This window comes from Leptopilina boulardi, unplaced genomic scaffold (assembly GCF_019393585.1).
Source record: "Leptopilina boulardi isolate dan_hultmark-lab unplaced genomic scaffold, ZJU_Lbou_2.1 LbouV2_278, whole genome shotgun sequence".
NCBI classification, from domain to species: Eukaryota; Metazoa; Arthropoda; class Insecta; order Hymenoptera; family Figitidae; genus Leptopilina; species Leptopilina boulardi.
The window spans coordinates 7,149,970-7,176,805 of NW_026137838.1; the positions used below are offsets into that span (position 1 = coordinate 7,149,970).

At 25.9% G+C, this 26,836-nt stretch overlaps 1 protein-coding gene and 1 long non-coding RNA gene across 3 annotated transcripts in view; one reads left to right on the forward strand and one right to left on the reverse strand.

The window, feature by feature from the left end:
• Nucleotides 1-9,170, reverse strand: part of LOC127281803 (proteoglycan 4-like) — a 97,045-nt gene extending 87,875 nt beyond the window's left edge. Inside the window, exons 1-4 of one of the 2 annotated variants that reach the window (XM_051305710.1) lie at nt 9,025-9,170; nt 8,808-8,869; nt 7,737-8,177; nt 5,638-5,793 (exon numbers count right to left, since the gene is read on the reverse strand). In XM_051305710.1, the coding sequence (XP_051161667.1) occupies nt 5,638-5,793; nt 7,737-8,177; nt 8,808-8,869; nt 9,025-9,151 (786 nt within the window). In that variant the 5' untranslated portion in view covers nt 9,152-9,170. The remainder of the gene's footprint in view (nt 1-5,637; nt 5,794-7,736; nt 8,178-8,807; nt 8,870-9,024) is intronic. The other variant, XM_051305711.1, reaches the window with a different exon arrangement.
• A 266-nt stretch (nt 9,171-9,436) lies between these two features.
• LOC127281781 (uncharacterized) lies at nt 9,437-25,650 on the forward strand. The gene is made up of 3 exons (XR_007843095.1): nt 9,437-9,567; nt 14,586-14,676; nt 25,223-25,650. It is a non-coding gene; the product is annotated as an uncharacterized LOC127281781 (long non-coding RNA).
• The last annotated feature ends 1,186 nt before the right edge of the window (nt 25,651-26,836 follow it).

A 26,836-nucleotide genomic window follows, 5' to 3' on the forward strand; every position in this document is an offset into this window, starting at 1 on the left:
AATAAGAAAGAAAAGTACCTTGTTGACAAGTTGCAAGAAAATTGTCGAGTTTTTCAAGTAATATTGCGTATATATATACTAAAATGTAGATAAGACAATATTGTGCTGATTAAATTAGAGGGAATATTCATAAAAAAGAAAATTTTAAATAGGAAAAAGAAACTGTTTCTCTAATTGTATAAAACAAGTTTGTAAAGTTCAGATTATTTTACATGTTTTCTTATTATAAAAGACAAAACATTAAGAAAGTTAATTAAAATAATAATAATTAATTTCTCTTAGATGATAAAATCTTTGCGACATTATAATTCTGTTCTGACAAACGCGGTAATTTTTTTTAATAAAATAAATTTTTTTTCATTATCAGTTTCGTTCGCTTTTCTAATTGGTAAAATGTATTTTTTAAACCAAAAAAAAAAAAAAAAAAATGAAACTGAACAATTTTGACTTTTCTTTCAGTAAAAGACAAGATTTTTTTATAATTAAAAAATGAGAATAATATCAATCTCTACAAATCAGGTCAGGAGTAAAATTTAAAAAAAAATTAATTCTTTTAACGTTTAACCTTTTTTTTAAAACTGTCGATTATCTAATTTAATTTGATTCTGACGTCAATTTCAAATTTATTTTGACGTCAATTTCAAATTTAATTCGAAAAATTCATTTTTTTTATTTGATTTTGACGTCAAATTCAAATTTATTTCGACGTCAAAATAAAAAAATAAATTTGAAGTCACAATCAAATCAACAAATGAATTTCTCGAATTAAATTTGACTTTGACGTCGAAATAAATTTGAATTTGACGTCAGAATCAAATCAAATTACATAATCGACACTCTCTATTCACACTGAGAAAAAATTTATTTCATTCAAATAATCCGTTACTTTATTATAATCAACTAAATATTTATTTTTATTAAATAATTATTATTATTATTTGAAATTTAATAAAAGTCAAATCAAACAAATTATTTTTTTCATTATAGAAACTGAAATCATTACAATATATAAAAATCTTTTTTTTAAGAAAAATATTATTAATTTTTATATATCTATAATTATTTTTTTATCTCTCTATAGAAAAAAATCTCAGCTTATATTTAAAAAAAACGGACAATCAGACAACAAAAAATACAGTCTTCAGTCCTCGGATCGACTTAAAGGCACAAAAATGTCGTTTTAGTCAATTTATATTCCAAAAAAAGTCGAAAAAGTCGATTTTTTTTATTTTAACAAAAATATTTTACAGATTTTTAAATCAAATTTTTTTAAAAATAATAATACTTTTGGAAGGGTGTAAAGTTGAAATTTTCAGAAATAATTGAATTTTAAAAGATTTTGTTAATTTTCAGACAATAATTAAATTTTACAAAACTAAAAATAATTTATCAAATAATTTCAGATAACATTTTTTAAATGTAATTGAATTTTCAAAGATTTACAATTGAGATTTTTAAAATTTGATTGAACTTCAAGTGATTTTTAATTAACAATTTTTGATGATTTCACTAAAAAATTGATTAGAAATTGCGGACAAAAATGAAAAAATTTGAAACCCATTTTTAATTGAAAAATGGTTTCAGATTTCCATAGAGTTATAATTGAAATTATTAAATTTCAAAAAATTTTCGATGAAAAATTTTAGAATTAATTAAAATTTAGAAGCTTTTAAATTCAAATTTTTGAAAATAATTGAATTTTAATTGCAAAATGGTTTCACAAAGTTGAATTTTTAAAGAATATTATAAAAATACTTAAATTACCGGAGAGTTATTAATTGAAATTAATAAATTTCAAAAATTTTTCCATAGAAAATTTTAGAAGCTTTTAAATTCAAATTTTTGAAAATAATTGAATTTCAATTGAAATTTTGAATAATAATTTAATTTTAGTTGATTTTTGGTTGAAAATTTTGATAATAATTAATTTTAAATTGAAATTTTGAATAATTATTGAACTTTATTTGATTTTGAATTAAAAATTTTTGGTAATTTTATTTGATATTTTTTTAAAATTATAAACAATTGTTAAATTTCATAAAAATTTTATATGAAAAGTAATTTGAAATAATTGAATTTGTGATGAAAAAAATTTAAAAAATTAATTAAAATTATTAAAAATAATTAATTTAGTGAAGAATTTTAGTTAAAAATTTGTTAAATAATTGTAATAAAGAAGATCTGAAGAAGATCTACATTTTATACTAAAAAAATTATATTCTATTTAAAAATTTGTTTAAAAAATGTAAAAAAAAAGTCGAAATAGTCGCATTTTATTAAAATAAATCGAAAAAAGTCGAAAATAGTCGAAAAAGTCGTATAATCCGAGGCCTGAGTCTTTTTTCAAAAAAAAGTAAAAATGTTTAATTTTCATTTTTTTGGTTCAAAATTTTTTTTTGCAAAAATACATTTGACCAATTAAACGGGCGTAAAAGAAGTTACCAAAACTGATATTGAAAAAAAATTTTATTTCATTATTTAAGAGAAAAAAAAATTATTAAGGTATATATTTTAAACAAAACTTTTTCCCCCTCCCTTACAGAAAATACTGATCTAAATAAAAAGGTTTTTTGCGAAAATTTACACTGAAAAAAATTTATTTGATTCAAACAATCAGTTACTTAACTAGTACCAAATAAATATTTACTTACACCAAATAATTTTTATTTGAATTAAATAAACTGTATTTGGACCAATAATTTCTCTATTTGAAACAAATAATATTTAATTCAAATAAATATCTAAATAAGTATTTATTTGATAATAGTCAAGTAATCGATTATTTGAATCAAATAAATTTTTTTTCACTGTTTAGTAGAAGATTATAATTAATTCTGAATTAATATTGTCACGTCAAATATGGTTTTTAAATAATTTTCCAGTAATATTCTTTAATGCTCCACTTTAACGCCCGTATTCTCTGTGCACATTTCCATAAACGTGAGAGACAGAAAGAGTATATATATATATATATGTATAAAGAAAGAGGAAGGAAGAAATAGAATACAAAGCAACACGTTGCTTACAAATGGATAAATTAACCCGAAAATACAATTGTAATATATTAAGTTTTATTATTTTTCCAATATTATTATTTATATTATAATTAATAATATTTAATAATAATAAAATAATAATTTAGTAATTAATAATATTATTGTAATTGTAATTTTTTTTTTTTAAACTTTATTAATTTTTTTTTTTAGTAAATTTTATCTTTGTACTCAGAGAAATTAAGTATATTTGTCTCTGAGTCTACTAACTCATTTATTTGTTGTAAATATATTTTATTTCATTTAAATAAAAAATTTATTTGAGCCAAAAAATTTTTTTTTATGACATATAAAATTTTTATTTACGCCAAAAAATTTTTTCTTATGACATATAAAATTTTTATTTACGCCAAATAAATAAGTTAGTAGGCTGTGGGACAAATATAGGTACGTTTATTTAACTCAAATATATTTTATTTGGTTCAAATAAATCATTTCTCTGGGTGTGTTTACATGAGGCAAAATTTTAATTTCAAAAATATAAAAAAAAGTAATATAAAATAAAATATAAAATAAAATAAAAATAATAATAATAATTTTTCAAGAAGAGCATTTTCAAAAAAATTCTTTTCAAATTAGTAAAATTATCAAAATCCTAGCATGAAGTGTCTCAATTGATATAAATATACAACATTGGCACGCGACTCAAAGACGTTATTCATTGGCTATGCATACAATGCTATATGACGTGACTACTCAGCATGCTAATTATTAAAAGATGAAGAAACGAGCGAAACTACACTGTATAGAAGTCAGAGAATTCACGGGAGATTACAGGATGTCCGTAGAGCGAGACTCGCGCCTCAAAGAAATAAAAAAGGAAAAAGAAGAAATACAAAAAAAAAAAGAAGAATATAAATCTCAAACTTTAAAATTTAAAACAGCCAGAGGGATATCTTTGCGTGATTCGAAAAAATATTCACCAAAAAAAAAAGAAAAATTTTTTTTCCTACCATCAATTTACCAATATACTAAAATGTAATTTCACTAAACTGTTTCTTTGAAACTTTTATATATTTATATACATATATATGAAATGAAATACAATGTAGATTTGTGTATATATATATATTTTGTAAATATTCTCTTCGAAAAAAAGAATTTTTCTTTTTTTCGAATATTTCTCATGATCAATAAAATGTAAATTTTTTTTTTTTTTTTTAGAAAACATAAATAATGTATGTAAATGAATTTCCTTCCGGCGGAACGTATTATAAAAAAAAGAGAGTTTAATCACAAAAATTTCCAAAAGAATATATGTGTTTTATAGTCAAAGATCGTAAATATACAACCGGAGAAATTATTTATTTGAACCAAATAAAATATATTTGAATTAAATAAAACGTATATTTGTCTCAAGACTTTTTATTTGTTTTAAATATAAAAATTTTATTCAACATAAATAAAATATATATATTTGAGCAAAATAAAATTTTGTTTGAGCCAAATCAAATTTTATTTAAATCAAATAAAATTTTATTTCAAACAAATAAAATTTTATTTAAAACAAATAAAATTTATTTCAAACAAATAAAATTTTATTTAAACCAAATAAAATTTATTTCAAACAAATAAGAAAAGTCTACACTGAAAAAAAAATTTATTTGATTCAAATACTTGATTACTTGACTATTATCAAATAAAAATATTTATTTGTATCAAATAATTTTTATTTGAATTAAATAAATTGTATTTGAACTAATAATTTCTGTATTTGAAACAAATACCATTTAATAGACTCAAATAATAATAATTATTTCATACAAATAAATATTTATTTGATAATAGTCAATTAATTATTTGAATCAAATAAATTTTTTTTTTTTCAGTGTAGTTGGTGCTGAGACAAATATATCTTTTCTCTGGGTGTATATTTTAAAAGTTTATGTGGAAGAGAGAAAGAGAGAGCAAGGAAATGAATTCTCAACGTTTTTAATTTCGTATCTGGCTAATTATGATTTACAGCAATATCCTTGCGACATCCTGATCAGTACGCGCGATATCGCCCGCAGGATATTCAAATGCAATGAATATTGCCCGTTGCGATAAACGGTCTTTCAGAAAGAAAGAGAGAATCATGGGGGAAGAAAGGAAAAGGGATGCGAGAGAGAGAGAGAGAAATAAAAAAAAAAGATTGAAAGAGAGAAAGAGAAGTTAAAGATAGAAATAGTGGGTGTATGCAATACGCATGAGGTAAATGACCGCCAGGTGATATTCCTAGTAGTCCATTCGGTATGCAAGATGACCTTCCAGACCACCGCATCCTTTCTTACCGAGAGAAAAAAAAAAGAGAGAGAGAGAACCAACATTGCGAGAGTTGTTCCAAGATGTTATTAATAGCAATCATCGTTTATATACAAAAGATTTTTAATTGGAATGAAATTGTGTAATTTGAATAGAATAATGAAGAGTTTTTGATGGGCGTGAAAGTAATTATTTCAAAAACAAAAACCTATAATAAAGCTAATAAGAATTTCTTATTAATTATATTCTTTTATAAAAGTAAATTTATAAAATTTTTATAAAATTCTTGATTGAAGAATTTTTCTCCCAATTTGATAAATGATTTAATATTTAAAATTACCTTATCGGAACGTTTCTTAATGGGTGGTGTAGATCCACTAGTAGGACGAGATGAGTTAAGATCAGTCTCGGTAGCCATTCGATTGAACCGTTGCATCCGCTCACGGACACTGAGTTGTTCAGCTGATGATTGTGTTGTCGCTGGAATCTCGTCTTCCTATTTTTTTTCAATAAATTTTTTTCTTTGCTATTTTAAACTACAATTTTTTTTTTTCCACAAATAGAGGAACGAACCACAAGATAAAACACGTAAATTTTCCCCATACACCAAATTTATACAAGAAACGCAAATATAGGAATACCAGAGAATTAAAAAATGAAATCTAACACCATATATAGAATCGAATTGAAAATATTTAACCTTACGAATAGAGTTAGTAGAGATATTTTGCCTTCTATTATAAGTAATAAAAGTAGAAAAAATATGCAGAAGATGACAATTTGACGATCGAGAGTTAAACCAATAAGTGGATTAGCGAATTAGAAAGTGCAAGTCAATTAAAGTCCCACAAGAAATGTGTGTGTAGATTATGTATACATTATATTATAATTATCAACAAAAATAATGACATGCTTTTTGCTTTTTAAAAAAGGCATGAAAAATGATTATTTCTAAAGTTTTGAACCTCTTTTTAATTATACTTTAATAAAAAAAAATTTTAAAGACTAAAAGAATATTAATTCACACTACATCCAGAGAAATTATATTTTTGTGTCAGAGACAAATATTTATTTGGTTAAAATACATTTTATTTGGTTAAAATAAATTTTATTTGGTTTAAATAAATTTTATTTGGTTAAAATAAATTTTATTTGGTTTAAATACAAATTTGATTTGGCTCAAATAAAGTTTTGTTTGTGCTAAATAAAATTATTAATTGTTTTTATTTAAATTCAGGCCTCGGATAGACTTTAAGACACAAAATAAGTCGTTGAAGTCGATTTTTTTTTATTTTAACAAAATTTAATTGATTAATAAATATTTTACTTTAAATAACTAATGTTATTAGATATTAAATTTATTTTATTAATTCTGTAATGAGAATAATTCTATAATGAATATTATTAAGAAAATTTATTTCGAATACTTCAAAATCGAACTAATTGTAAGACAAATCAAAATTTTATTTAAGTAGAACAAAGAAAAAAATTCTTAATGTTCCATTTTTACAATTTTTTTAAGTCTGATTTAAGCAATTTATTCGAATTAAAAATTTTGTCATAGTTTTTAGTTTTGATGCTCAAAAAAATTTCAGGCAATACTTAATCAGGTTTTACAGATTTTTAAATAATTTTTTTTTTTTAAATAATAATAATTTTGAAAGAGTTAAAGTTGAAATTTTTTTAGAAATAATTGAATTTCAAAAGATTTAGTTAATTTTCAGACAATTATTTGATAATAACTAAATACACCGGTATTTGAATCAAATAAATTTTTTTTCAGTGTATATAAAAAATTGAATTCCAAAAGTTCTTAATTCAAAAATGCTTTTAAATAATTGAAGTTTCGAAGAATATTATAAAAATCATAAAAAAATAATTGAAAATTTTGCAAATAATTAAGTTTTAAGTGATTTTAAAGTAAAAATCTTTGGTAATTTTATTTGCTAATTTTTTTTTTAATTATAGACAATTATTAAATTTCATAAGAATTTTAATTGAAAAATAGTTTAAAATAATTGAATTTGTAAAGAATTTCATTAAAATTATTAAAAAATAATTAATTTACTGGAGAATTTTAGTTAAAAATTTGTTAAATAATTGAAATAAAGAAGATCTGCATTTTATACTAAAAAAACACATTTTGTTTAAAAATGTTGTGAAAAAAAACAATTTTAAGTCGAAAAAGTCGAATTTTATTAAAATAAGTCGAAAAAAGTATAATCCGAGGCCTGTAAATTAAATAAATTTTAATTTTTCTCAAATAAAATATTTCTCTGGATGTATATATATAAAGATAAAATAATATATATTTTATATTTACATAATAAAATAATATAAAATTAAAAGTTTATGTAATAAAATTTAAAAACCTAAATTTTGTTCAAAAATTTAGAAACATTGAAAAATGTATATATTTAAATAAAAAAAAAAACTCACTTTTATGATGATTTCCGCAACAGTTTTCGGCTTTTCAACACTGACGTTTTCTTTGTTTTCAACTTTGACTTTATCTTGACTTTTGCGTCTCGGTGGTACAGGAGGTGATGTTGGAAGATCAGGTGATTCATCAGTAAATTGTTTAAAGGCACTTGTTTCTTTTGTATTTCTCTCCAATTGATTATGGAAAATACCACCAGTTGCTTCATCGGAAAATTCATTTTGATAACGAGAAACAGGCGATGTTGTGTAACTTGCAGGACTCAAAGGAGCAGGAGGTGGAGGACGATAAGGTGGTGGTTCACGAAGAGGAGAAACAGGAGTTGCAACCTCAGGTGTTCTCACTGGTGAAGTTGGCGAAATACCAAAACTAAAACTTGGCGATGAAAGATCTAATGATGTTTGACGATATTTTTTCTTCAACATCAAATACTTTTCACCCTACAGAAAAAAAAAAAACAAAACAAATTTCGCTGGATTTATAAACAATTAAAAAAAAAACTTTTCTTATTATTAGAAGTGATTTTGAAAATTAATTAGCTTTTCGATTAATAGAATAAAAATACAATTTATAAACTAAACATTTAATTTTTAGTAAAAGAAATAAAAATTAAATACAAAAATAATTTTTTCCTGAAAAATTATTAAATTTTTCATTTCTAATTCGTATTATTTATTTTCCAGCGTTTTTGTAAATTTTTTTAGTGTGAGGTTATGTTAGTATTATCAAATTAAAGAATTCAATTATTTAACATTTTAGTACTTCCTCCTTCGTATGAAAAATAAAAACACAAAAGCAATTATCTCACGTCCGTTTTTTTTAAATGTTTCTTTTTTTAATTCAAATAGTCACGTAATCACTATATAATACGAAAATATTCCAGATTAACCGAATAAACTAAAATTTATCATTAATTGTTATATTTCGTTTTTGTTTAATTGAAATCAAATTATTTTGATGTTTTTAAAACTTTGTCGGAGATTTGGCAACAATGTGACTTTTAAGCAACAAGTCGTTCCTGTCACGAAGGAAAATAAACAGCGCATCACACTTATTTTAAAGAGACTTACCTCCTCATTTTTGATTGTGGCCAAAATATTGACATATTCCTTGAATCTATTTCGTGCCTCAACTGGAAAATAAACAAAAAAAAAAGGGTTGATTTAACGATGAGATAATGTTTGAACTAAATATTAGTCATGTTTGTTCACATTGTATAGCAGGACACAGGTCACCATACACACAATTTACACATTATAACTCCCGTAACATTGATATTTAACCTACCTCGTGTTTCGGGATCTGTTAAAAACTTCTTAAAATATTTCACAAGATCATGATTTCGCACTGAACCACCGTTTTCCAATAAATATTTGCGTATTTCTTCCAAAGACAACTCACTGGGCGTCGCCATCTTAACACTGCTGATCTGCGACACTGTCGCCTCTATCGGCAGTTACATTTGAATTTCTGTTGGCCGGTAAGGAAGATTTCAAAATTAATTCTATATTCTTTATACAATTGGAATACCATATTAATTTTTATTTTAAATAATTATTAAATAAAGTTAGTAATAAACAATACATCGATTATTAATAATAGATAATGAAAATTATAAGTAAAATATGATTCCCGCCTCAAGTTGGTTAATACTTTTGAAAAAAAATTATTTGTTTCTAACTTCAGAGTGATATATATAAATATTTTCATTTTCATTTCGACAGTTACAGAAAAAAGTTGTTTCTCAGTGATTTTTGTGATAAAAGAGTATTTTTAACTTATAATTAATTGATAAGAGTAATTATTAAAAGAAACTAAATATAATAATTGGTGAGAAATAAATATTTTCTTTTTCTATTTTTTACCAATATCTTTTAATTGATATTTGAAAAAACTAACCTCTAAAATTATTTTTTATTTTATACACAAAGTAGAATAATTTATTTACAAAAAGTGAATGATTATTGAAATCATTTAGAAAAAAAAGTACACCTTACATTTTAATTACATATATCACAATCTAGACTGAAGTTAATTTATTCTCAGCAATCACGTTAATTATGTAGATCATTGATGTCAATGAATAATTCTTATCTTACTCGAAATTTCCATTCCCTAACATTTTATAATTTAATTTTAACTTCTTTAATTATTAAACCCCATGTGTGATATACATTCAATCGTGATTTTATGGTTATAAATTATTATTGAAATTAGAAAAAAATCGGTATTAAAATATATTTGATAAAAAAGTTTGTAGTTTTTTTTTTTAAGATTTATTTTGTTTGAGAACGAATCTCTATTTTCGCATAAATGTTAAAATAGCATTTGAAACGAAGGAAAGTAATGGAGAGTCGCTTAAATAGTTTTCTCGCGTGCAAACACTATACGGTGAAGCTCTCTATGGATTTTGTAGCTATAATGCAACGACAAAGTCAGCGTTAAGTCCCGGATGAGGGCAATAAATTGATCTTAACGCAGAAACGTTTGGGGTGGCCTATACTATATAGCGATTAGCCTAATGCCTTGCGATGAAGTATTGCGCGAGAACGTGGATTAATTTCTTGCACGCGATTGTTTTAGGGTGACAAAAATTAAATTTTCCATAATCGATTTATTATCAAAATTTTATAGATGCAGTTTTACTATTAAAAGTTATTTTTATTTATACATAAAAATAAAATTACTTTTCGAAAAAAAAAATTTATTATACAATAAAATTTTTTTTTCAATTTTAATTAAATTAAATATTAATTTTATTTATAATTTAAATTAAATTAAATTAAATTTTTAATTAAAATTATTAAATAAAGTAATAATAAATTATTTGAAATTAAATTTTTTTTAAATAAAATAATTTTTAATTTTATTTTTTTCCAATGTGGAATTCTATGTGTTTTTCGTAATTGAAGTTTTGCAAATTGTGTGTCTTGTACATTATAAACGGCTTCTGTCTCCTCTTATATACCAGTGAGCTTTTTGGAACGCTCGCGCACTTGCTTTATATTCTCTCTATATTTATTCGATGCCTAATTACCTAACTGCCGCGATAAATTCTCTCAAAATTTACTGTTAGTAATATTTTCAGTCAGACACATTAAAGTATACCTCGTACAAATTATTCACGCAGTCTATATGATGTCTGTGTCTTTTAATTCTTGTCAAAGAGACAAAAAATATTTAAACATTTTTTTTTTAATATTCTTTTTAAAAATTAGTTCATAAAGTTTTTCATAAAAAAAAAAATTATTATTTTATAAATTAATTAGTAAAATTAAACGCGTGCAAGCGCGCCAAATTAAATATTTAATTGTTTGTTATAAAGAAATTAAAGATTAATATTATCAATAATAATTTAATTTATTAGAATATTATTACATATTAAATAATAATAATAATGAAAATTATATGTTTACAAGCCTCGGATTAAACGACTTTTTCCGACTTCTTTCAAAAATACGACTTTTATCGACTTATTTTAATAAAATGCGACATTTTTTTTTACATTTGAAAAGAAAATGTAATTTTAACAAATTTTGAACTAAAATGATTCTTCACTAAATTAATTTTTTTTATAATAATTTTAATGAAATACATCACAAATTCAATTATATCAAAATTATTTTTCAATTAAAATTTTTATGAAATTTAACAATTGTTTATAATTTAAAAAAAAAATATCACAATAAAATTGAATTATTTTTTAAAAATTTCAATTCAAAATAAACTAAAATTCAATTATTACCCGAAATTTTAATTCAAAATCAATTAAAAATCCAATAATTATCCAAAATTTTCAATTTAAAATTTAATTATTTACCAAGTTTTCAATTTAAAATGAAATAAAATTCAATTAGTTTCTAAAATTTCTATTCAAAATTAATAATTATCCAAATTTTCAATCAAAAATGAACTTAAATTAAATTATTATCTAAAATTTCAATTAAAATTCAATTATTTCCCAACATTTTCAATTCAAAATGAATTGAAATTCAATTATTTTCCAAATTTAAAATCAAAATTAAATTTCATTATTCTCAAAAATTTGAATTCAAAATTAATTGAATTTTCAATAATTTGAATTTAAAAGCATCTAAAATTTAATTATTTCTAAAATTTTCCATCGAAAATTTTTTTTTTGAAATTTAATAATTTCAATTATAACTCTAAGGAAATTCAATTATTTTTAACTATTTTAATAATATTCTTTGAAAATTCAACTATCTGAAACCATTTTTCAATTAAAAATGATTTTTAAATTATTGCATTTTGTCCGCATTTTCTAAAATTTTTTTAGTGAAATCATCTAAAATTTTAATTACAAAACACTTAAAGTTTCAATTAATTTCAAAAATCTCAATTTTAAATCTTTGTAAATTCAATTAAATTTAAAAAATGTTTCCCAAAAATTGTTTGATAAATTATTTTTACTTCTGTAAAATTTAATAATTGTTTGAAAATTAACAATATCTTTTGAAATTTAATTATTTCTAAAAATTTCAACTTTTACCTTTCAAAAAGGATTATTATTAAAAAAAAAATTTTTTTATTTAAAAATCTGTAAAATATTTTTGTTAAAATAAAAAACAAATCCACTTTTTTTTGGAATATAAATCGACTAAAACGACTTTTTCTGTCTTTAAGTTGATTCGAGGCCTGTGTTTTTATAATTAATATTTAATAGGTATTCGTTGGCCCCTGGTACCTTAAAAATTAATTTTTAAAAATAAATTTTTTTCAAATTACTATCTTGTTAGAAATTTCCTGGCGCATCTTTTTTCTCATTATAAATTTTTTGTATTTGTATACAATTTTTGAATCAATATACAACTTTAAAAAAAATTTCGTTGGTAAACGTTGTGTACATCAGCTTCGTGAATTGAATTTTCGAATTTGGAATTTTAAAGAAACTTATTCCGAAATTTGGAAACACAATTATACAACTTTGGCAAAAATGAGAAAAAGAATTGTCAAAATTTGACACGTCATAAGATTACTATTCAAAAAAATACGTGAAATCAGAAAAGGCCAACTTCAAGTTAGGAGAGAAGGACAGACCAAGCATTTTTATAATTATATAATTTTATAAAAACATAAATTTTTAGACAATTTTCTATGAACTTATCGAATTGGGATGAAAAAAAAATTTATTTGATTCAAATAATCTGTTACATGATCTATTATCAAAAAAATAATATATAAAATAATTATTATTTGAGTCAAATAATTTTTTATTTTAAATAATTATAGAGTAAAATAAATATTTGTATTAAATAATTATTGAGTCAAATAATTATTTATTGGTATTAAATATAATTATTATATTTGAGTCGATTAAATGCGGTATTTGTTTCAAATTAAGTTTATTTAGTTCAAATAAAAATTATTTGGTTTAAGTAAATATTTAATTTTGTTAATAGTCGATTATTTGAATAAAATATAATTTTTCTTTTTCAGTGTATGTGCGGAGCTTTGTTTTAGAGGTTTTGTTTTTAAAGTATATGCGTATAATATACATAATTGCAAGGCGTTTTATATCACACCTATATGGACTCTTGTTATTTGGATGATCGCGTTGGTATAATGAGTTCTTTGCTCATTACAATACAGCGAGTAATTAAGAAAACGACCTTACTAATCACCTCGAATGTCGACGACGAACGCGTAGAATATATATTATACTGGATAATATAGAGAATGGGGGTGGAAAAAAAGAGGTTTTTTTTTTTAAAGGGAAAAGATATAGACAGAAAGTATATGCGTGCAGCACGCATGTATATAGGAAGCGTATCATGATACCTTTGTAATTAAACTCCTTTTATCGGCGATATTCTAATGAAATGACGACAATGATCGACCCTCTCTATATAAAAGAAAATAGATATATATATATATTTTGTTTTTATAATCCGTTGACTTATTACAATTATCCCCTTTTCTTAAAAAAAATTTTTATTTTTCATAAATTTACACACTTTTATTATTCTATTATTATTACTTCCACAGAAAATTAAAAGGCATTAAAATAAGCTGCAACGGTTATTATTTTAATACCTTATATAATTTTCTGTGTCTACAAAAAAAATTTATTTGATTCTAAATAATCGGTTACTTGACTTAAACCAAATAAATATTTACTTGAACCAAATAATTTAATTATATTTCTGTATTTGTATTTGATAGCATATTTTTAATTTTTACTCAAATAATAATTATTTGATGCAAGTAAATATTTATTTGATAATAATTGAGTATAACTGATTTCGGAATCGAACTAAGAAAAATGGACAAAATTCTAATTACTTTAATTTTCAAAATTCTGATTTAAACATAATTTATTTGCATTTAAAATTTTGGTATAATTTTTAGTTATAATGGTCAAAAAAATTTCCGACAATAATTAATTTTACAGATTTTTAAATTAAATTTTTTTTTTGAAAAGAATTGAATTTTAAATTATTTGAATTAAAACAGAAATTTTTGGGTAATTTTATTTGATTTTTTTTTCTAAAATTTTGAAAAATTATTGAATTTTATAAAATTTGTAATTGAAAAACAGTTTATGATAACAAATAAATTTTCTTTGTTTCAAAGAAAACTTTATCAAAGAAATTGATTTTTTTGATTCAAAGAAATCTTTTTACTATGGGTTCGTTGATCTTCATTGAATACCAAAAAAGACGTATTTTGTTTAAAAATTTTGTAAAAAATGTAAAACAAAAAAAAAGTCGAAAAAATCGCATTTTATTAAAATAATTCGGAAAAAATTGAAAACATCGTTTAATCTGTAACCTAATACTATTAATAAACAATTAATATTTGTTAGTAATTTTTTTTTTGTCTTTCAGATTCAAGAGAAGAAAATGGAATGGAGAGTAAAAAAAGCTTTGTGGCGAATGTGTCGCGCTGTATATATGAAGGACGAAAGAAACTTTGACGGTAAGTCTTTACGTATTCATGTAGTCCAGTCACTGGGGCGTTTAAAAGGGGGTTTAAAAACATTAATTCCAACATAGAAAATTTTTTTTTTAATCGAAGGGGGATAAGTTCCAATGCTTAAATCCGAGTTTTCGACCTCGGGGGGTGGTAACTTTTTCCGCCATATTGAAAAAAGGGGTGATTTTTTGTTTTGCAAATATCTTGCAAAATATGGTTAATATGAAAAAAATTGTAATGAACAATTTCATGGAGAATAAAATTATCTACAATATTTGTACAGAAAATTTTTTAAAAAAATTATTATTTTCAAAGTTATGTTGAAAAATGTTGTTAATTTGGAGGGTGGAAAATTGCATTTTTGCAATTTCAGCGAACCTGACGCAAATTATGAAAAATTTTCCCTAATAAAACTTAAAGAACCAAGAAAAATAAGCAACTTTTATTTAAACATTTTTTTGATTCATTAATTTGGTACGCGTGCGGAACGCTGCAGATTGCGCAATACCGGGTGTACACTATGTACACTCGCGTTGTACCATACACATATAAATCAACTTTAGACTATATATTAATTCCAACATAGAAAAATTTTTTTTTAATCGAAGGGGGATAAGTTCCCATGCTTAAATCCGAGTTTTCGACCTCGGGGGGTGGTAACTTTTTCCACCATATTGAAAAAAGGGGTGATTTTTTGTTTTGCAAATATCTTGCAAAATATGGTTAATATGAAAAAAATTGTAATGAACAATTTCATAGAGAATAGAATTCTCCACAAAATTTGTAGAAAAAGTTTTTTTAAATAATTATTATTTTCAATGTTTTATTGCAATATACACATATATATTTATAAATATTGTTATGAATAAATGTTGTTAGAAAATAACATGGAAAATGATTATTTTTTAAAAAAATTTTCTCTATAAATGTTGTGCAGATTTTTATTCCCTAGAAAATTGTTATTTATAATTTTTTTCGTATTGACCATATTTTACAAGATAATTGTATAACAAAATTTAACCCCTTTTTTATGTGTATAGTACAACGCGAGTGTACATAGTGTACACCCGGTATTGCGCAATTTGCAACGTTCCGCACGCGTACCAAATTAATGAATCAAGAAAATGTTTAAATAAAAGTTGCTTATTTTACTTGGCTCTTTAAGTTTTATTAGGGAAAATTTTTCATAATTTGCATCAGGTTCGCTGAAATTGCAAAAATGCAATTTTCCACCCTCCAAATTAAAAACATTTTTCAACATAACTTTAAAAATAATAATTTTTTAAAAAAACTTTTTCTACAAATTTTGTGGAGAATTCTATTCTCTATGAAATTGTTCATTACAATTTTTTTTATATTAACCATATTTTGCAAGATATTTGCAAAACAAAAAATCACCCCTTTTTTCAATATGGCGGAAAAAGTTACCACCCCCCGAGGTCGAAAACTCGGATTTAAGCATGGGAACTTATCCCCCTTCGATTAAAAAAAAAATTTTCTATGTTGGAATTAATATATAGTCTAAAGTTGATTTATATGTGTATGGTACAACGCGAGTGTACATAGTGTACACCCGGTATTGCGCAATCTGCAGCGTTCCGCACGCGTACCAAATTAATGAATCAAAAAAATGTTTAAATAAAAGTTGCTTATTTTTCTTGGTTCTTTAAGTTTTATTAGGGAAAATTTTTCATAATTTGCGTCAGGTTCGCTGAAATTGCAAAAATGCAATTTTCCACCCTCCAAATTAACAACATTTTTCAACATAACTTTGAAAATAATAATTTTTTTAAAAAATTTTCTGTACAAATATTGTAGATAATTTTATTCTCCATGAAATTGTTCATTACAATTTTTTTCATATTAACCATATTTTGCAAGATATTTGCAAAACAAAAAATCACCCCTTTTTTCAATATGGCGGAAAAAGTTACCACCCCCCGAGGTCGAAAACTCGGATTTAAGCATTGGAACTTATCCCCCTTCGATTAAAAAAAAAATTTTCCATGTTGGAATTTTTGCGAGTAAAAATGTTCTATTTGACTGGACTAATGAGCATAAACATAAAGCAGAGAAACACAGGTAGATGATATCGAGATGCACCTACAGGGCAGCGGGGCGTCGCCACGTTCCTTTGTCCTCGCGGCCGCTCTTTTACTCGTGAACCTTTAGGTGACCTCTCAGTGCGCATATATATATATATACATACTTTATACTCATCCTGAGAAAGAAGAATCCGGACAGAAAATGCCTCTGCCAAGTTTTTCATTGTATCAATCCCTCTCTATACTAACATTTTAAACACCACAAATTTTCCTATTTATTCTCTTGCATAAAAAATAATTTTTTTTAAAATTTGAAACAATTTGCACTTTTTTTTAAATTATTGATTATAATTATTTACAATAAATTTTTTTAATTTGAAAAATTGAGAGACAAAATAAGTGGATGAGCCTAAAACGTTATACCCATTACTCTCTAATTAATCGAGTGTAATTAGTCAACGGTTGATTAAAGCCTTTCCAGATTCGAGCACAGTGTATAACTTATACTCGATGATCGTGATCGAGTCGATCCTTTTAGGAGAAGTGAACGTCTATCAGGCCATTCAATCTAGCTGCGGACTACCGTTTACAGCGCGCTTTAAAGTGCCCACAGGTGCACACAAATACTCGCGCACGTGTTCACATCCACACTTCCTTTTCATCCAGAATATGTTTTTGCAAGGGCGGAACTAGGTTTTTTTTTTTAATTACTACTAAAATGTCTATTCATTTTCCAGTGAATTAATATATTTCTAATTTTTGTGACCCTATTAAACCCTATTAATATAAGTTTCAAGCGAATCCAAACGATTTTTTATAAAAAAAAATTCGCCATATTAGTTCCGCTTCTTTGAATTTTTAAAAACTGACATCAAATTCGTAATCAGCGACCCCAAAAACCCCCGAGTAAAGAGTTTTAAGTGAATTTGATAAATTTTTAAAAATATCCGCCATAGTGGATCCGCCATTTTGAATTTTTAAAAACTGACATCAAATTTGTAATCAGCGACCTTAAAAACCCCCGAGTAAAATGTTTCAAGCGAATCCAAACGATTTTTTATAAAAAATTCGCTATATAAGTTCCGCTACTTTGAATTTTTAAAAACTGACATCAAATTCGTAATCAGCGACCTCAAAAACCCCCAAGTAAAAAGTTTCAAGTGAATCTGATCAATTTTTAAAAATGTCATCCGCCATATTGGATCCACCATTTTGAATTTTTAAAAACTGACATCAAATTCGTAATGAGCGACCTCAAAAACAAAAAAAAAATTCGCCATATTAGTTCCGCTACTTTGAATTTTTAAAAACTGACATCAAATTCGTAATCAGCGACCTTAAAAACCCCCGAGTAAAAAATTTCAAGCGAATCCAAACGATTTTTTATAAAAAAATTCGCCATATTGGATCCGCCATTTTGAATTTTTAAAAACTGACATCAAATTCGTAATCAGCGACCTTAAAAACCCCCGAGTAAAAAGTTTCAAGCGAATCCAAACGATTTTTTATAAAAAATTCGCCATATTGGATCCGCCATTTTGAATTTTTAAAAACTAACATCAAATTCATAATCATCAACCTCAAATACTATACTATATACCAATATCCATTGATAATTGCTCATATTCACAAGAATTATGTGTTTTTTTTGTACTTGGGCAATATTGTTACTGTGTTTATTCTAGCGCCATTTTGAAATAGAGCGCACGCAAAAAAAATTATATTTTTTGCATATTTTTATAGCTCTAATATGCCTACTGTTTTTAGAAAAGTATATGGCGGTGCGACCGCAAAAGGAACTTTGAAAATATTGACTTGTAAGCTGCAATTTTCAAAAACCCATGTAAAATTCAATTTTAAAAGTACTTGGGTAAATCCAAGTAAATTATTATTTTGGAAAAACTACTACATGGTCTTATGAGAGGTACACTTATACAAACGAATGAGGGTATATTGATCTTAATCCGAGCTTGGCCCCAAAAACCGGTCTTATTGACCCTCTCCTCTTTTTAGGTTATGTTTGTGATTTTTTTGAAAATACAACTCACAAGTCCTTATTATATCCATATTCAAAACTGATTTTGATAATTAAAACTAGAAAAAATGTTAGGTTATGTTTAGTAATAGTTTCACCAAAACATAACCTAACATTTTTTTTTTCTTTTCGAAGTGTAAAAGCGGCAAATTGACAAACATTTTAGATATTTCCCAGAATTATTTTTCTGCCATTTATGCACTATTTGATTTTCCCACAATTGAAAGACATATCTAGGCATGATAGTTTTTTTTTTTTTTTTTTTAACGAGACTTCAAAGCTTCTGGAGAAGTAGCGGCAGGACATGCATTACATATTATCATCGTACATATGATCGCGTCATCTGTACCCGCGTATACAATGTACACAAAAGCCTGTATGCATGATCAACATTTGACTTTGCAGTTGAAGAACCTATGTCCAATGTACACTTTGCATCAATATGGATTGCGAGTGCGCAGGTGCTCTTATGTGCGCGCATGTCTTTTAGGCTGATTCCACAATATATACATCGAATAGACTTGAGGACGATTTTTAGGAAACGGCGATGCGCGTGCAATTACCAACTGTCGATAAAAAAAAATTATTTTTCTATTTCTACAATTTTTAGCTTCTTAAGGGCAGGTCAAAGTAGATGCAAATTTTACACACGGAAAAAAAGGTTTACCTGAAACAGCGAATGGTTTCATTAGAATAGCGAAATATTTAACTGAAACAAGTAAAATTTTGTGAAACGTTTCCCTGTTCCGCTGGTAAATCTTTTTTTTCATGCATAAAGCTTTAATGGGAAAATCGCATCGACTTTGACCTGCCCTTAAGGGTTTTTGGCCCATTAACATAACCTCAAACTAAAAAGTTGTTTTTAACAGCAAATAAAACTATAAATAAAATTAATTTCATCAAATTTTGAAAGCTTCAGTTGTAGAATATAAAAAAAAAATTTGTGCAAAAATTTGTTGTTAAATAATAATTATTTCACTTTTTTGTATTTTTTGGTTAAAGTTGATGAACAATTGTAATTTTTATTTAATTTTTACAAACAATAGCTTTGAAACATCCAGAGAAAAGATTTATTTGATTTTACAGAAACTGATTTCTTTGGTTATGTGATTGTTGTGATTCCACATGTAAATTGAATTAAATTGAAGAATGTAAAAAATTTAAGGCTACTTCCACAATGGCTAAATCGCATCGTTTTGGAAGACATCACAATACAATCACATAACCTTAAAGGAAAAAAAAAATACATTTTTTTAAATAAATATAATTGACAGAAATTTCTTTAGTTTTAAAGATTAATTATTTAATTTCTCGTTATTTATACATGGAAGTGCAGTGAAAAAATTCGTCTAACATAATATTAAAAGGATGAAATTATAAAAATAGTAGAACACGTGACATAATTTTTTTTATCACCAGCGCCTCCGACGGCCTTTGGCCGTCTCTGTTGCTTCTATTCTTTGTCCATTTAATTTAATTTTCAATTTATGTTTCATAATTTATTATTACAATTATTTTATTAAATATTTAATAATAATGTTAACAAAATGCAAAGAGGCATGTAATTATATAGAGAAAGTTTCAAACAGAAAAATAATAATCTATTATATTTGTAAAATTTGTCTAAAAATAATAATAATTGTGGAATAATTTTTTTTTAAAACTAAAAACACTTTTTTATTCAAGGTAATATTATTTTCATAATAATTTAATTTATTACAATAATTATTTTATTATAATTTAATAAATTTCATTATTTTAAAAAAGCGCGCGCTATTTTGTCTTGGGCCAATAAAGTGATTTGAACTAAATCTAGGTTATGTTCGTGTCTGATTCATGATAGCTGCAAATATTTACAACAAATAAATACTTTGCAAGTGTATATTTATTGCAAATAAGTAAGTTATGCAAAATATATATGTGGTACAATAATTTAAGGTGATTTTTTAATAAAATGAATATTGATTTAGATGCTCTGGAAAGCAAAGTTCATTTTTTCTTACATTCGATTTTTTCGACTATCGAGATATTTCGATACATTTTCATGTGCTTTGCATGCGCGCGCATCGTCCCTTCCTAAATATCGTCATTTCGATTTAGCCATTGTGGAAGCAGCCTTATGCCTTAAAAAGACGATTTTTTCCCCGCATTTTCGAAAAAAGCAAAAATTGATTGGCGCACATAATCAAAAATCATGAATTCAATTGATATTTATTTTATTTCGACTAGGAACCTATTTTTCCTTTTAAAACGCATTGGTATATATATATATGATATAGTAACTCGACGCAAAATCAATTGTCGCGGGCTTCGATACGTATCACTGTCCGCACCTATATAGAAGTTTGGAGTGTCAAATTATCAGGTCTCGCGCATATATATAATAGTATTTTGAGAATTCCAATGGAATTAATTGTAACTGGCAAGTGGCAAGGTTATTACATTTTAAGCCCGATTGTAAATCGACAACTTAAATTGAAATGAGAGAAATGGAGGAAAAAGAGCATATATGCAAAATACATGTGTATATGGTCCTGAGAAATATATATATATATATATATATAGGTATAAATATATATAACGGGGGTGAGAGAGAGAAGGCCATTGGAATTATCAATGCATCGTGTTGCTGTCAGTAACGAGGTATTAGCGCATTCATATCGCATTCCAAACCCCTCTACATAACTATCTGACTTGAACCTGTTCACCCGGTCGTTTGGCGCTATGCGCACTTGTCGCGTGAAACTCGATATATATATATATATATATACAGTACTCTATGGATATATGTGCAATATATATATATATATATGTTCACGCAGGTGTTTTTTGTGCGTGTAGAGTGTTAAGAGTTTAGACACACGTGTGTCTCGTTTGTATATCGTTGAATCCACTTCGAAGATGGGGATATATTTTATCTCATTTTCACTGAACATACCAGACGTACGTGTTACGTTAGGAATTATTTTTTGGCTCTGATGGTGCATATTTTCACGCGAAAGCTAGTTGAAGATTCTTGTTTGGTATGCGCGCTCACTTGGATGATATATATATAATAAAGTTACTTTTTCGGGAATCTAGTATTCTTATCATTTTGCAAACTAAAACTATTTTTATTTAGTGAATTTTTTTTTTTGGAAATAATTCTTTGATATCTGAGTGCAAAAAGTAGAAATTTTATTTATAAGACAAATTGGTGGTCACTTTTAAGATATTTGCAAAAAGTTACAAAAATTTATTTTAAAGTGTATTAATTTTTAAAATGTAAGATATGGTTACAATAAAGATAGATTTTAAACTTTTTAAAAGTGACTACAACACAGAAAAAACGCTGGGTAAATTTTGTTGCGGGTAATTTTCACCAATGCTAATTCACATAGACGGTGGCGCCCTCAACTAGGATAAAATTTGTTGCAGGTAATTTTTATACCGATTTTGGGGTAAAAATTCTACTTTTTTTTTCGTGTGTAATGTATTTTAAGATATATACTTCTTTTAGCGCAGTGTTCAACTAATATTTAGCTACTTTACTTTCTAAATCTGAAAATTAGTCACTTTTGACTAATTTAACTGCGCCGATTCGTTCATTATATAAATTAGTAGCTGTTTTCTTTAATTTTTAGTCGAAATAACTAATGGCTAATAGAAAATGTGACTGATTGATAATAGAGAACTACTAAGTCATTTATTAAAGTTTACTAATTGAAATAGTACACAGAGAAAAAAATGGAAAAACGAATAAAGTAACTTTTACTATACTTGAAAAGTAAAATCTGAACTGTCCGGAGTTTCTGCACATTTCTGGTAATTTTTACTCCAAAAATAGTAAAATTTACTACGAAAATAGTAAAATTTACTCCTAAAATAGTAAAATTTACTCCTAAAATAGTAAAAATTATTCCGAAAATAGTAAATTTTACTCATTTCGGAGTAAAAATTATCAGAAATGCGCAAAAACTCACGATAGTTCAGGTATTACTTTTAAAGTATAGTAAAAGTTACTTTATTCGTTTTTACATTTTTCTCTGTGTAGTATTATTAAATGAATTAGTAGTTTTGTACTAACAATTAGAAATTTTCAACTGTAAGTTTTAGTAATTTTTCACTAGTAATTACTAATTTTCAGTAAAATATTACTATTTGATTTAGTAGTTTTAAATTTTTTTTACTAAAAATTAGTAAAAATTGTCAAATTTAGAGAGCACATTCATTTCTTAAAGTTTGTTAATATAAATATAGTAGCCTTACTAAATGAATTAGTATGTATATTTCCACTATTAGTCATTTTTTACTAAAAATTAGTAACCGAATTAATTGTATAAAACTACTGATAGTAGAAAATTGCTAATTTATTTATTAAAGTTTACTAAATGAAATTTCTATTATTTTTCAGTCAATAACTACCAATTGATAGTAAAAAACCTAGAAATTGATAGTAGAAAATGACTAATTTATTTTTTACTGTTTACTAATTCAAATTTTGACTGATTTTTAGTCAAATAATGACTAATTGATAGTAGAAAAATACTAAGTGATAGTAAAAAAACTGTTAATTAATTTCAAAAAATTTCCTTATTGAAATTTTGACTAAATAGTCAAAAATGTCATATTATTAGTAGAAAATTAATAATTGATAGTAGAAAAATAAAAATTGATATTAGAAGAGTACTTATTAATTTTTTTATATTTAATAATGTTTACTAATTTAAATTTTCACTAATTATTAGTCAAATATGACTGAATGATAGTAAAAAAACTACTTATTTGATAGTTAAATTGTACTAATTAATTTATTTAAATTTATTGATTGAAATTAGGACTATTTTGAGTCAAAAACTACAAAAAAAACTACAAAAAATGTTGTAAGTAATTGTAAGAAACTACTGAATTGATAGTACAAAACTGCTAATTTATTTATAATTGAAATTTTTATTAGCTTTTAGTAAAAAATGACGATTTTACGAAGTAGTTGTTTTTTACTAACAATTATTTATTTTTGACTAAAAATTAGTAACCATTTTGACTAATTGGTAGTAGAAAACTACTAACTCATTTTTTAAAATTTACTATAGTTGAAATTCTATAGCCTCACGTAATAAATTAGTATAGTTTTCTATTAACAATTAGTTTTTTTTTTACTATAAGAATTAGTCAAAACACTTACTAATTCATTTAGTGAACGAATCGCCTTAGATGAATTTTAGTTAAAAGTAACTAATTTAGACTCCAATTATAATATAGTAATAGCTATAACTACAATTGTATACCGATAAAAATTATATTGTTAGCTATACACCGAAAAAATGAAACTTTTAATTTAAGAATATTTTCTTGTCGCCTATTCAAGAATATTTCTCATACATTTTATTCTTGAAATTCGAATAATAAATCTCTTCAAATAAAAATAAATTGTATGAGAAATATTCATAAATAGGCGCCAAGATGATATTTTTAAATTTAGAATTACGTTTTTTTACTGTGATTATCCGAATAATTAGCTTTTATAGTTAGCATGTTCTGCTGTCCCAGCTAATTATTAGCTATATAACAGCTAAAAATTAGCTATCCCAGTGAAGAAATTTCTGCTAGAAAATCTTATTAGTTAATCTCAGTGTAGAAATTTCTTAGAGGAAATCTTATCAGCTATCCCAGTGAAGAAATTTCTTCAACAAAATCTTATTAACTATATGTATCCAAATGCAAAAATTTCTTTGAGAAAATCGTACTAACTATCTCAGTGCAAAAATTTCTTTGATCAAATCTTTATTGTCGCATATTTCGATTTACATATATACGGGAAAAGATCAAATCTGACAAATAGCTTAGCATCTTTTGTCTCCTTTCAAAAATGGTTCACAATAGAAAAAGAAGTGAAATCGTAATAATACACACAGCGCGAATTACAAAATTCCTTTATGATACCTGGATGCGTTTTCTAAACATATATGGTATATATATACCTATATATATTATGATAAACCTGCAGGTATTATATACGCAAGCTCTCATCGTCCAGGGAGGGAAAGAGGCAGGTATTGGCGCCACCTCCTGCATGGTTAAAGCGACTGACGCCTTACCGCCTCTCAACCCCACTCTCTCTCTCTCTCGCTCGCTTTAACTCCCCCCGAATCCCTCCCTCTCTTCCTGGTGTCCCTCTCCCGTTGATGCTGCAACTCGAGCTCGAATAACCTAGCCTAACCCGCGGGCGAACTTCATTCCACGCCGACTGACCATCACCGACGGCTGTCCTCGTCGTGGTCGTCATCATTATCCTGATACCAGAGAAAAAAAAAGATAAAGAGAGAGATAGACAATAGTTAAGGAGGGAAGAGTGGTACCGCGGGGGTCGCGGTGCAAAATCTTCTTCTTTTACAAAAAAAAACTATATTGGTACCCCCGGTAATGCGCGATCTTCTCTTCAAGTGAATGTGACTGATAAGTGATGTGTGTGTATGTGTGATTTTTACAGGAAATATTCTCGAAAAGACAAAAAAAAAAAAAGGAGAAAGATACTTTGGTCCCATCAGGGATCCGAAGAAATTCTTTGGTGAATTCTTCTTTTGGTGAACGGATTTTATGTGAAGGTGCGCAAAAGAAAACAATAGTGGAAGAATTAGAAGTAGACAATAGAAGAAAAGAGGATGGACATTTCAGAGGATTGTTGGGACCACGTGGGGCTTCTTCAGGAGGTCCCGGGAGCGGAACAACCACCACCGCCACCCCCTACCTCTGATTTTCTCATGCATCATCAACACGAGGTTAGTGGTCCTTTCTCTCCTCTTTGAAAAAATTTAGGTATCATATATGTGGTTAGGTTAAATTTCGCTAAGGCAAAACTATGGTTAGGTAAAATTTCGGAGGGGTAAAATTATGGTCGGGCAAAACTATGGTTGGATAAAAATTATGGTTGGGTAAAAATTTAGTTGGGTAAAATTATGGTGCGGCAAAATTTCAGTGGAATAAAATTATGGTTAGGTAAAACTTTGGTGCGGTAAAATTTTGGTAGGGCAAAACTACGGTAAGGTAAAATTTTTATGCGGCAAAATTATTGAGGGCAAAAATATGGTAACGTAACATTATAGTGGGGTAAAACTATGGTTGGGTAAAATTATAATTAGGTAAAACTTTGGTGCGGTAAAATTATGGTGGGGCAAAACTACGCGGTAAGGTAAAATTTTGGTGCGGCAAAATTATTGCAGGCAAAAATATGGTAACGTAAAATTATAGTGGGGTAAAACTATGGTTGGGGAATTTTGATAAGGCAAACCTACGGTTGGATAAAATTATAATTAGGTAAAACTTTGGTGCGGTAAAATTATAATGGGCAAAACTACGGTAAGGTAAAATTTTGGTGCGACAAAAATATGGTAACGTAAAATTATAGTGGGGTAAAACTTTGGTGCGGTAAAATTCTAATGGGCAAAACTACGGTAAGGTAAAATTTTGGTGCGACGAAAATATGGTAACGTAAAATTATAGTGGGGTAAAACTATGGTTGGGTAAAATTTCGGTAGGGTAAAACTATGGTTTCGTAAAATTTTGGTGGGACAAAACTACGATAAGGTAAAATTTTGGTGCGGCAAAATTATTGTGGGCAAAAATATGGTAACGTAAAATTATAGTGGGGTAAAACTATGGTTGGGTAAAATTTCGGTAGGGTAAAACTATGGTTTCGTAAACTTTTGGTGGGGCAAACCCCAGGTTTGGATAAACTTTCGGTAGGGTAAAATTATGATGGGTCAAACCTACGGTTAGGTAAAATTATGATTAGGTAAAACTTAGGTGCAGTAAAATTATGGTGGGACAAAACTATAGTAAGATAAAATTTCGTGTGGGTAAAACTTTGGTTCGGTAAAATTATGGTGGGGCAAAATTGTGATTGGGAAAAATTTGGGATAGGCCAAATTTCAGTGGGGTAAAATTATGGTTAGGTATAACTGTTGCGGTAAACTAATGATGAGGCAATACTATGGTTAGGTAAAATTTTAGCGGGGCAAAATTATTGTGGGACAATACTATATGGTTGAATAAATTTTCGATGGTGTAAAATTATGGTTAGGTAAAATTATGGTGGGGCAAAACT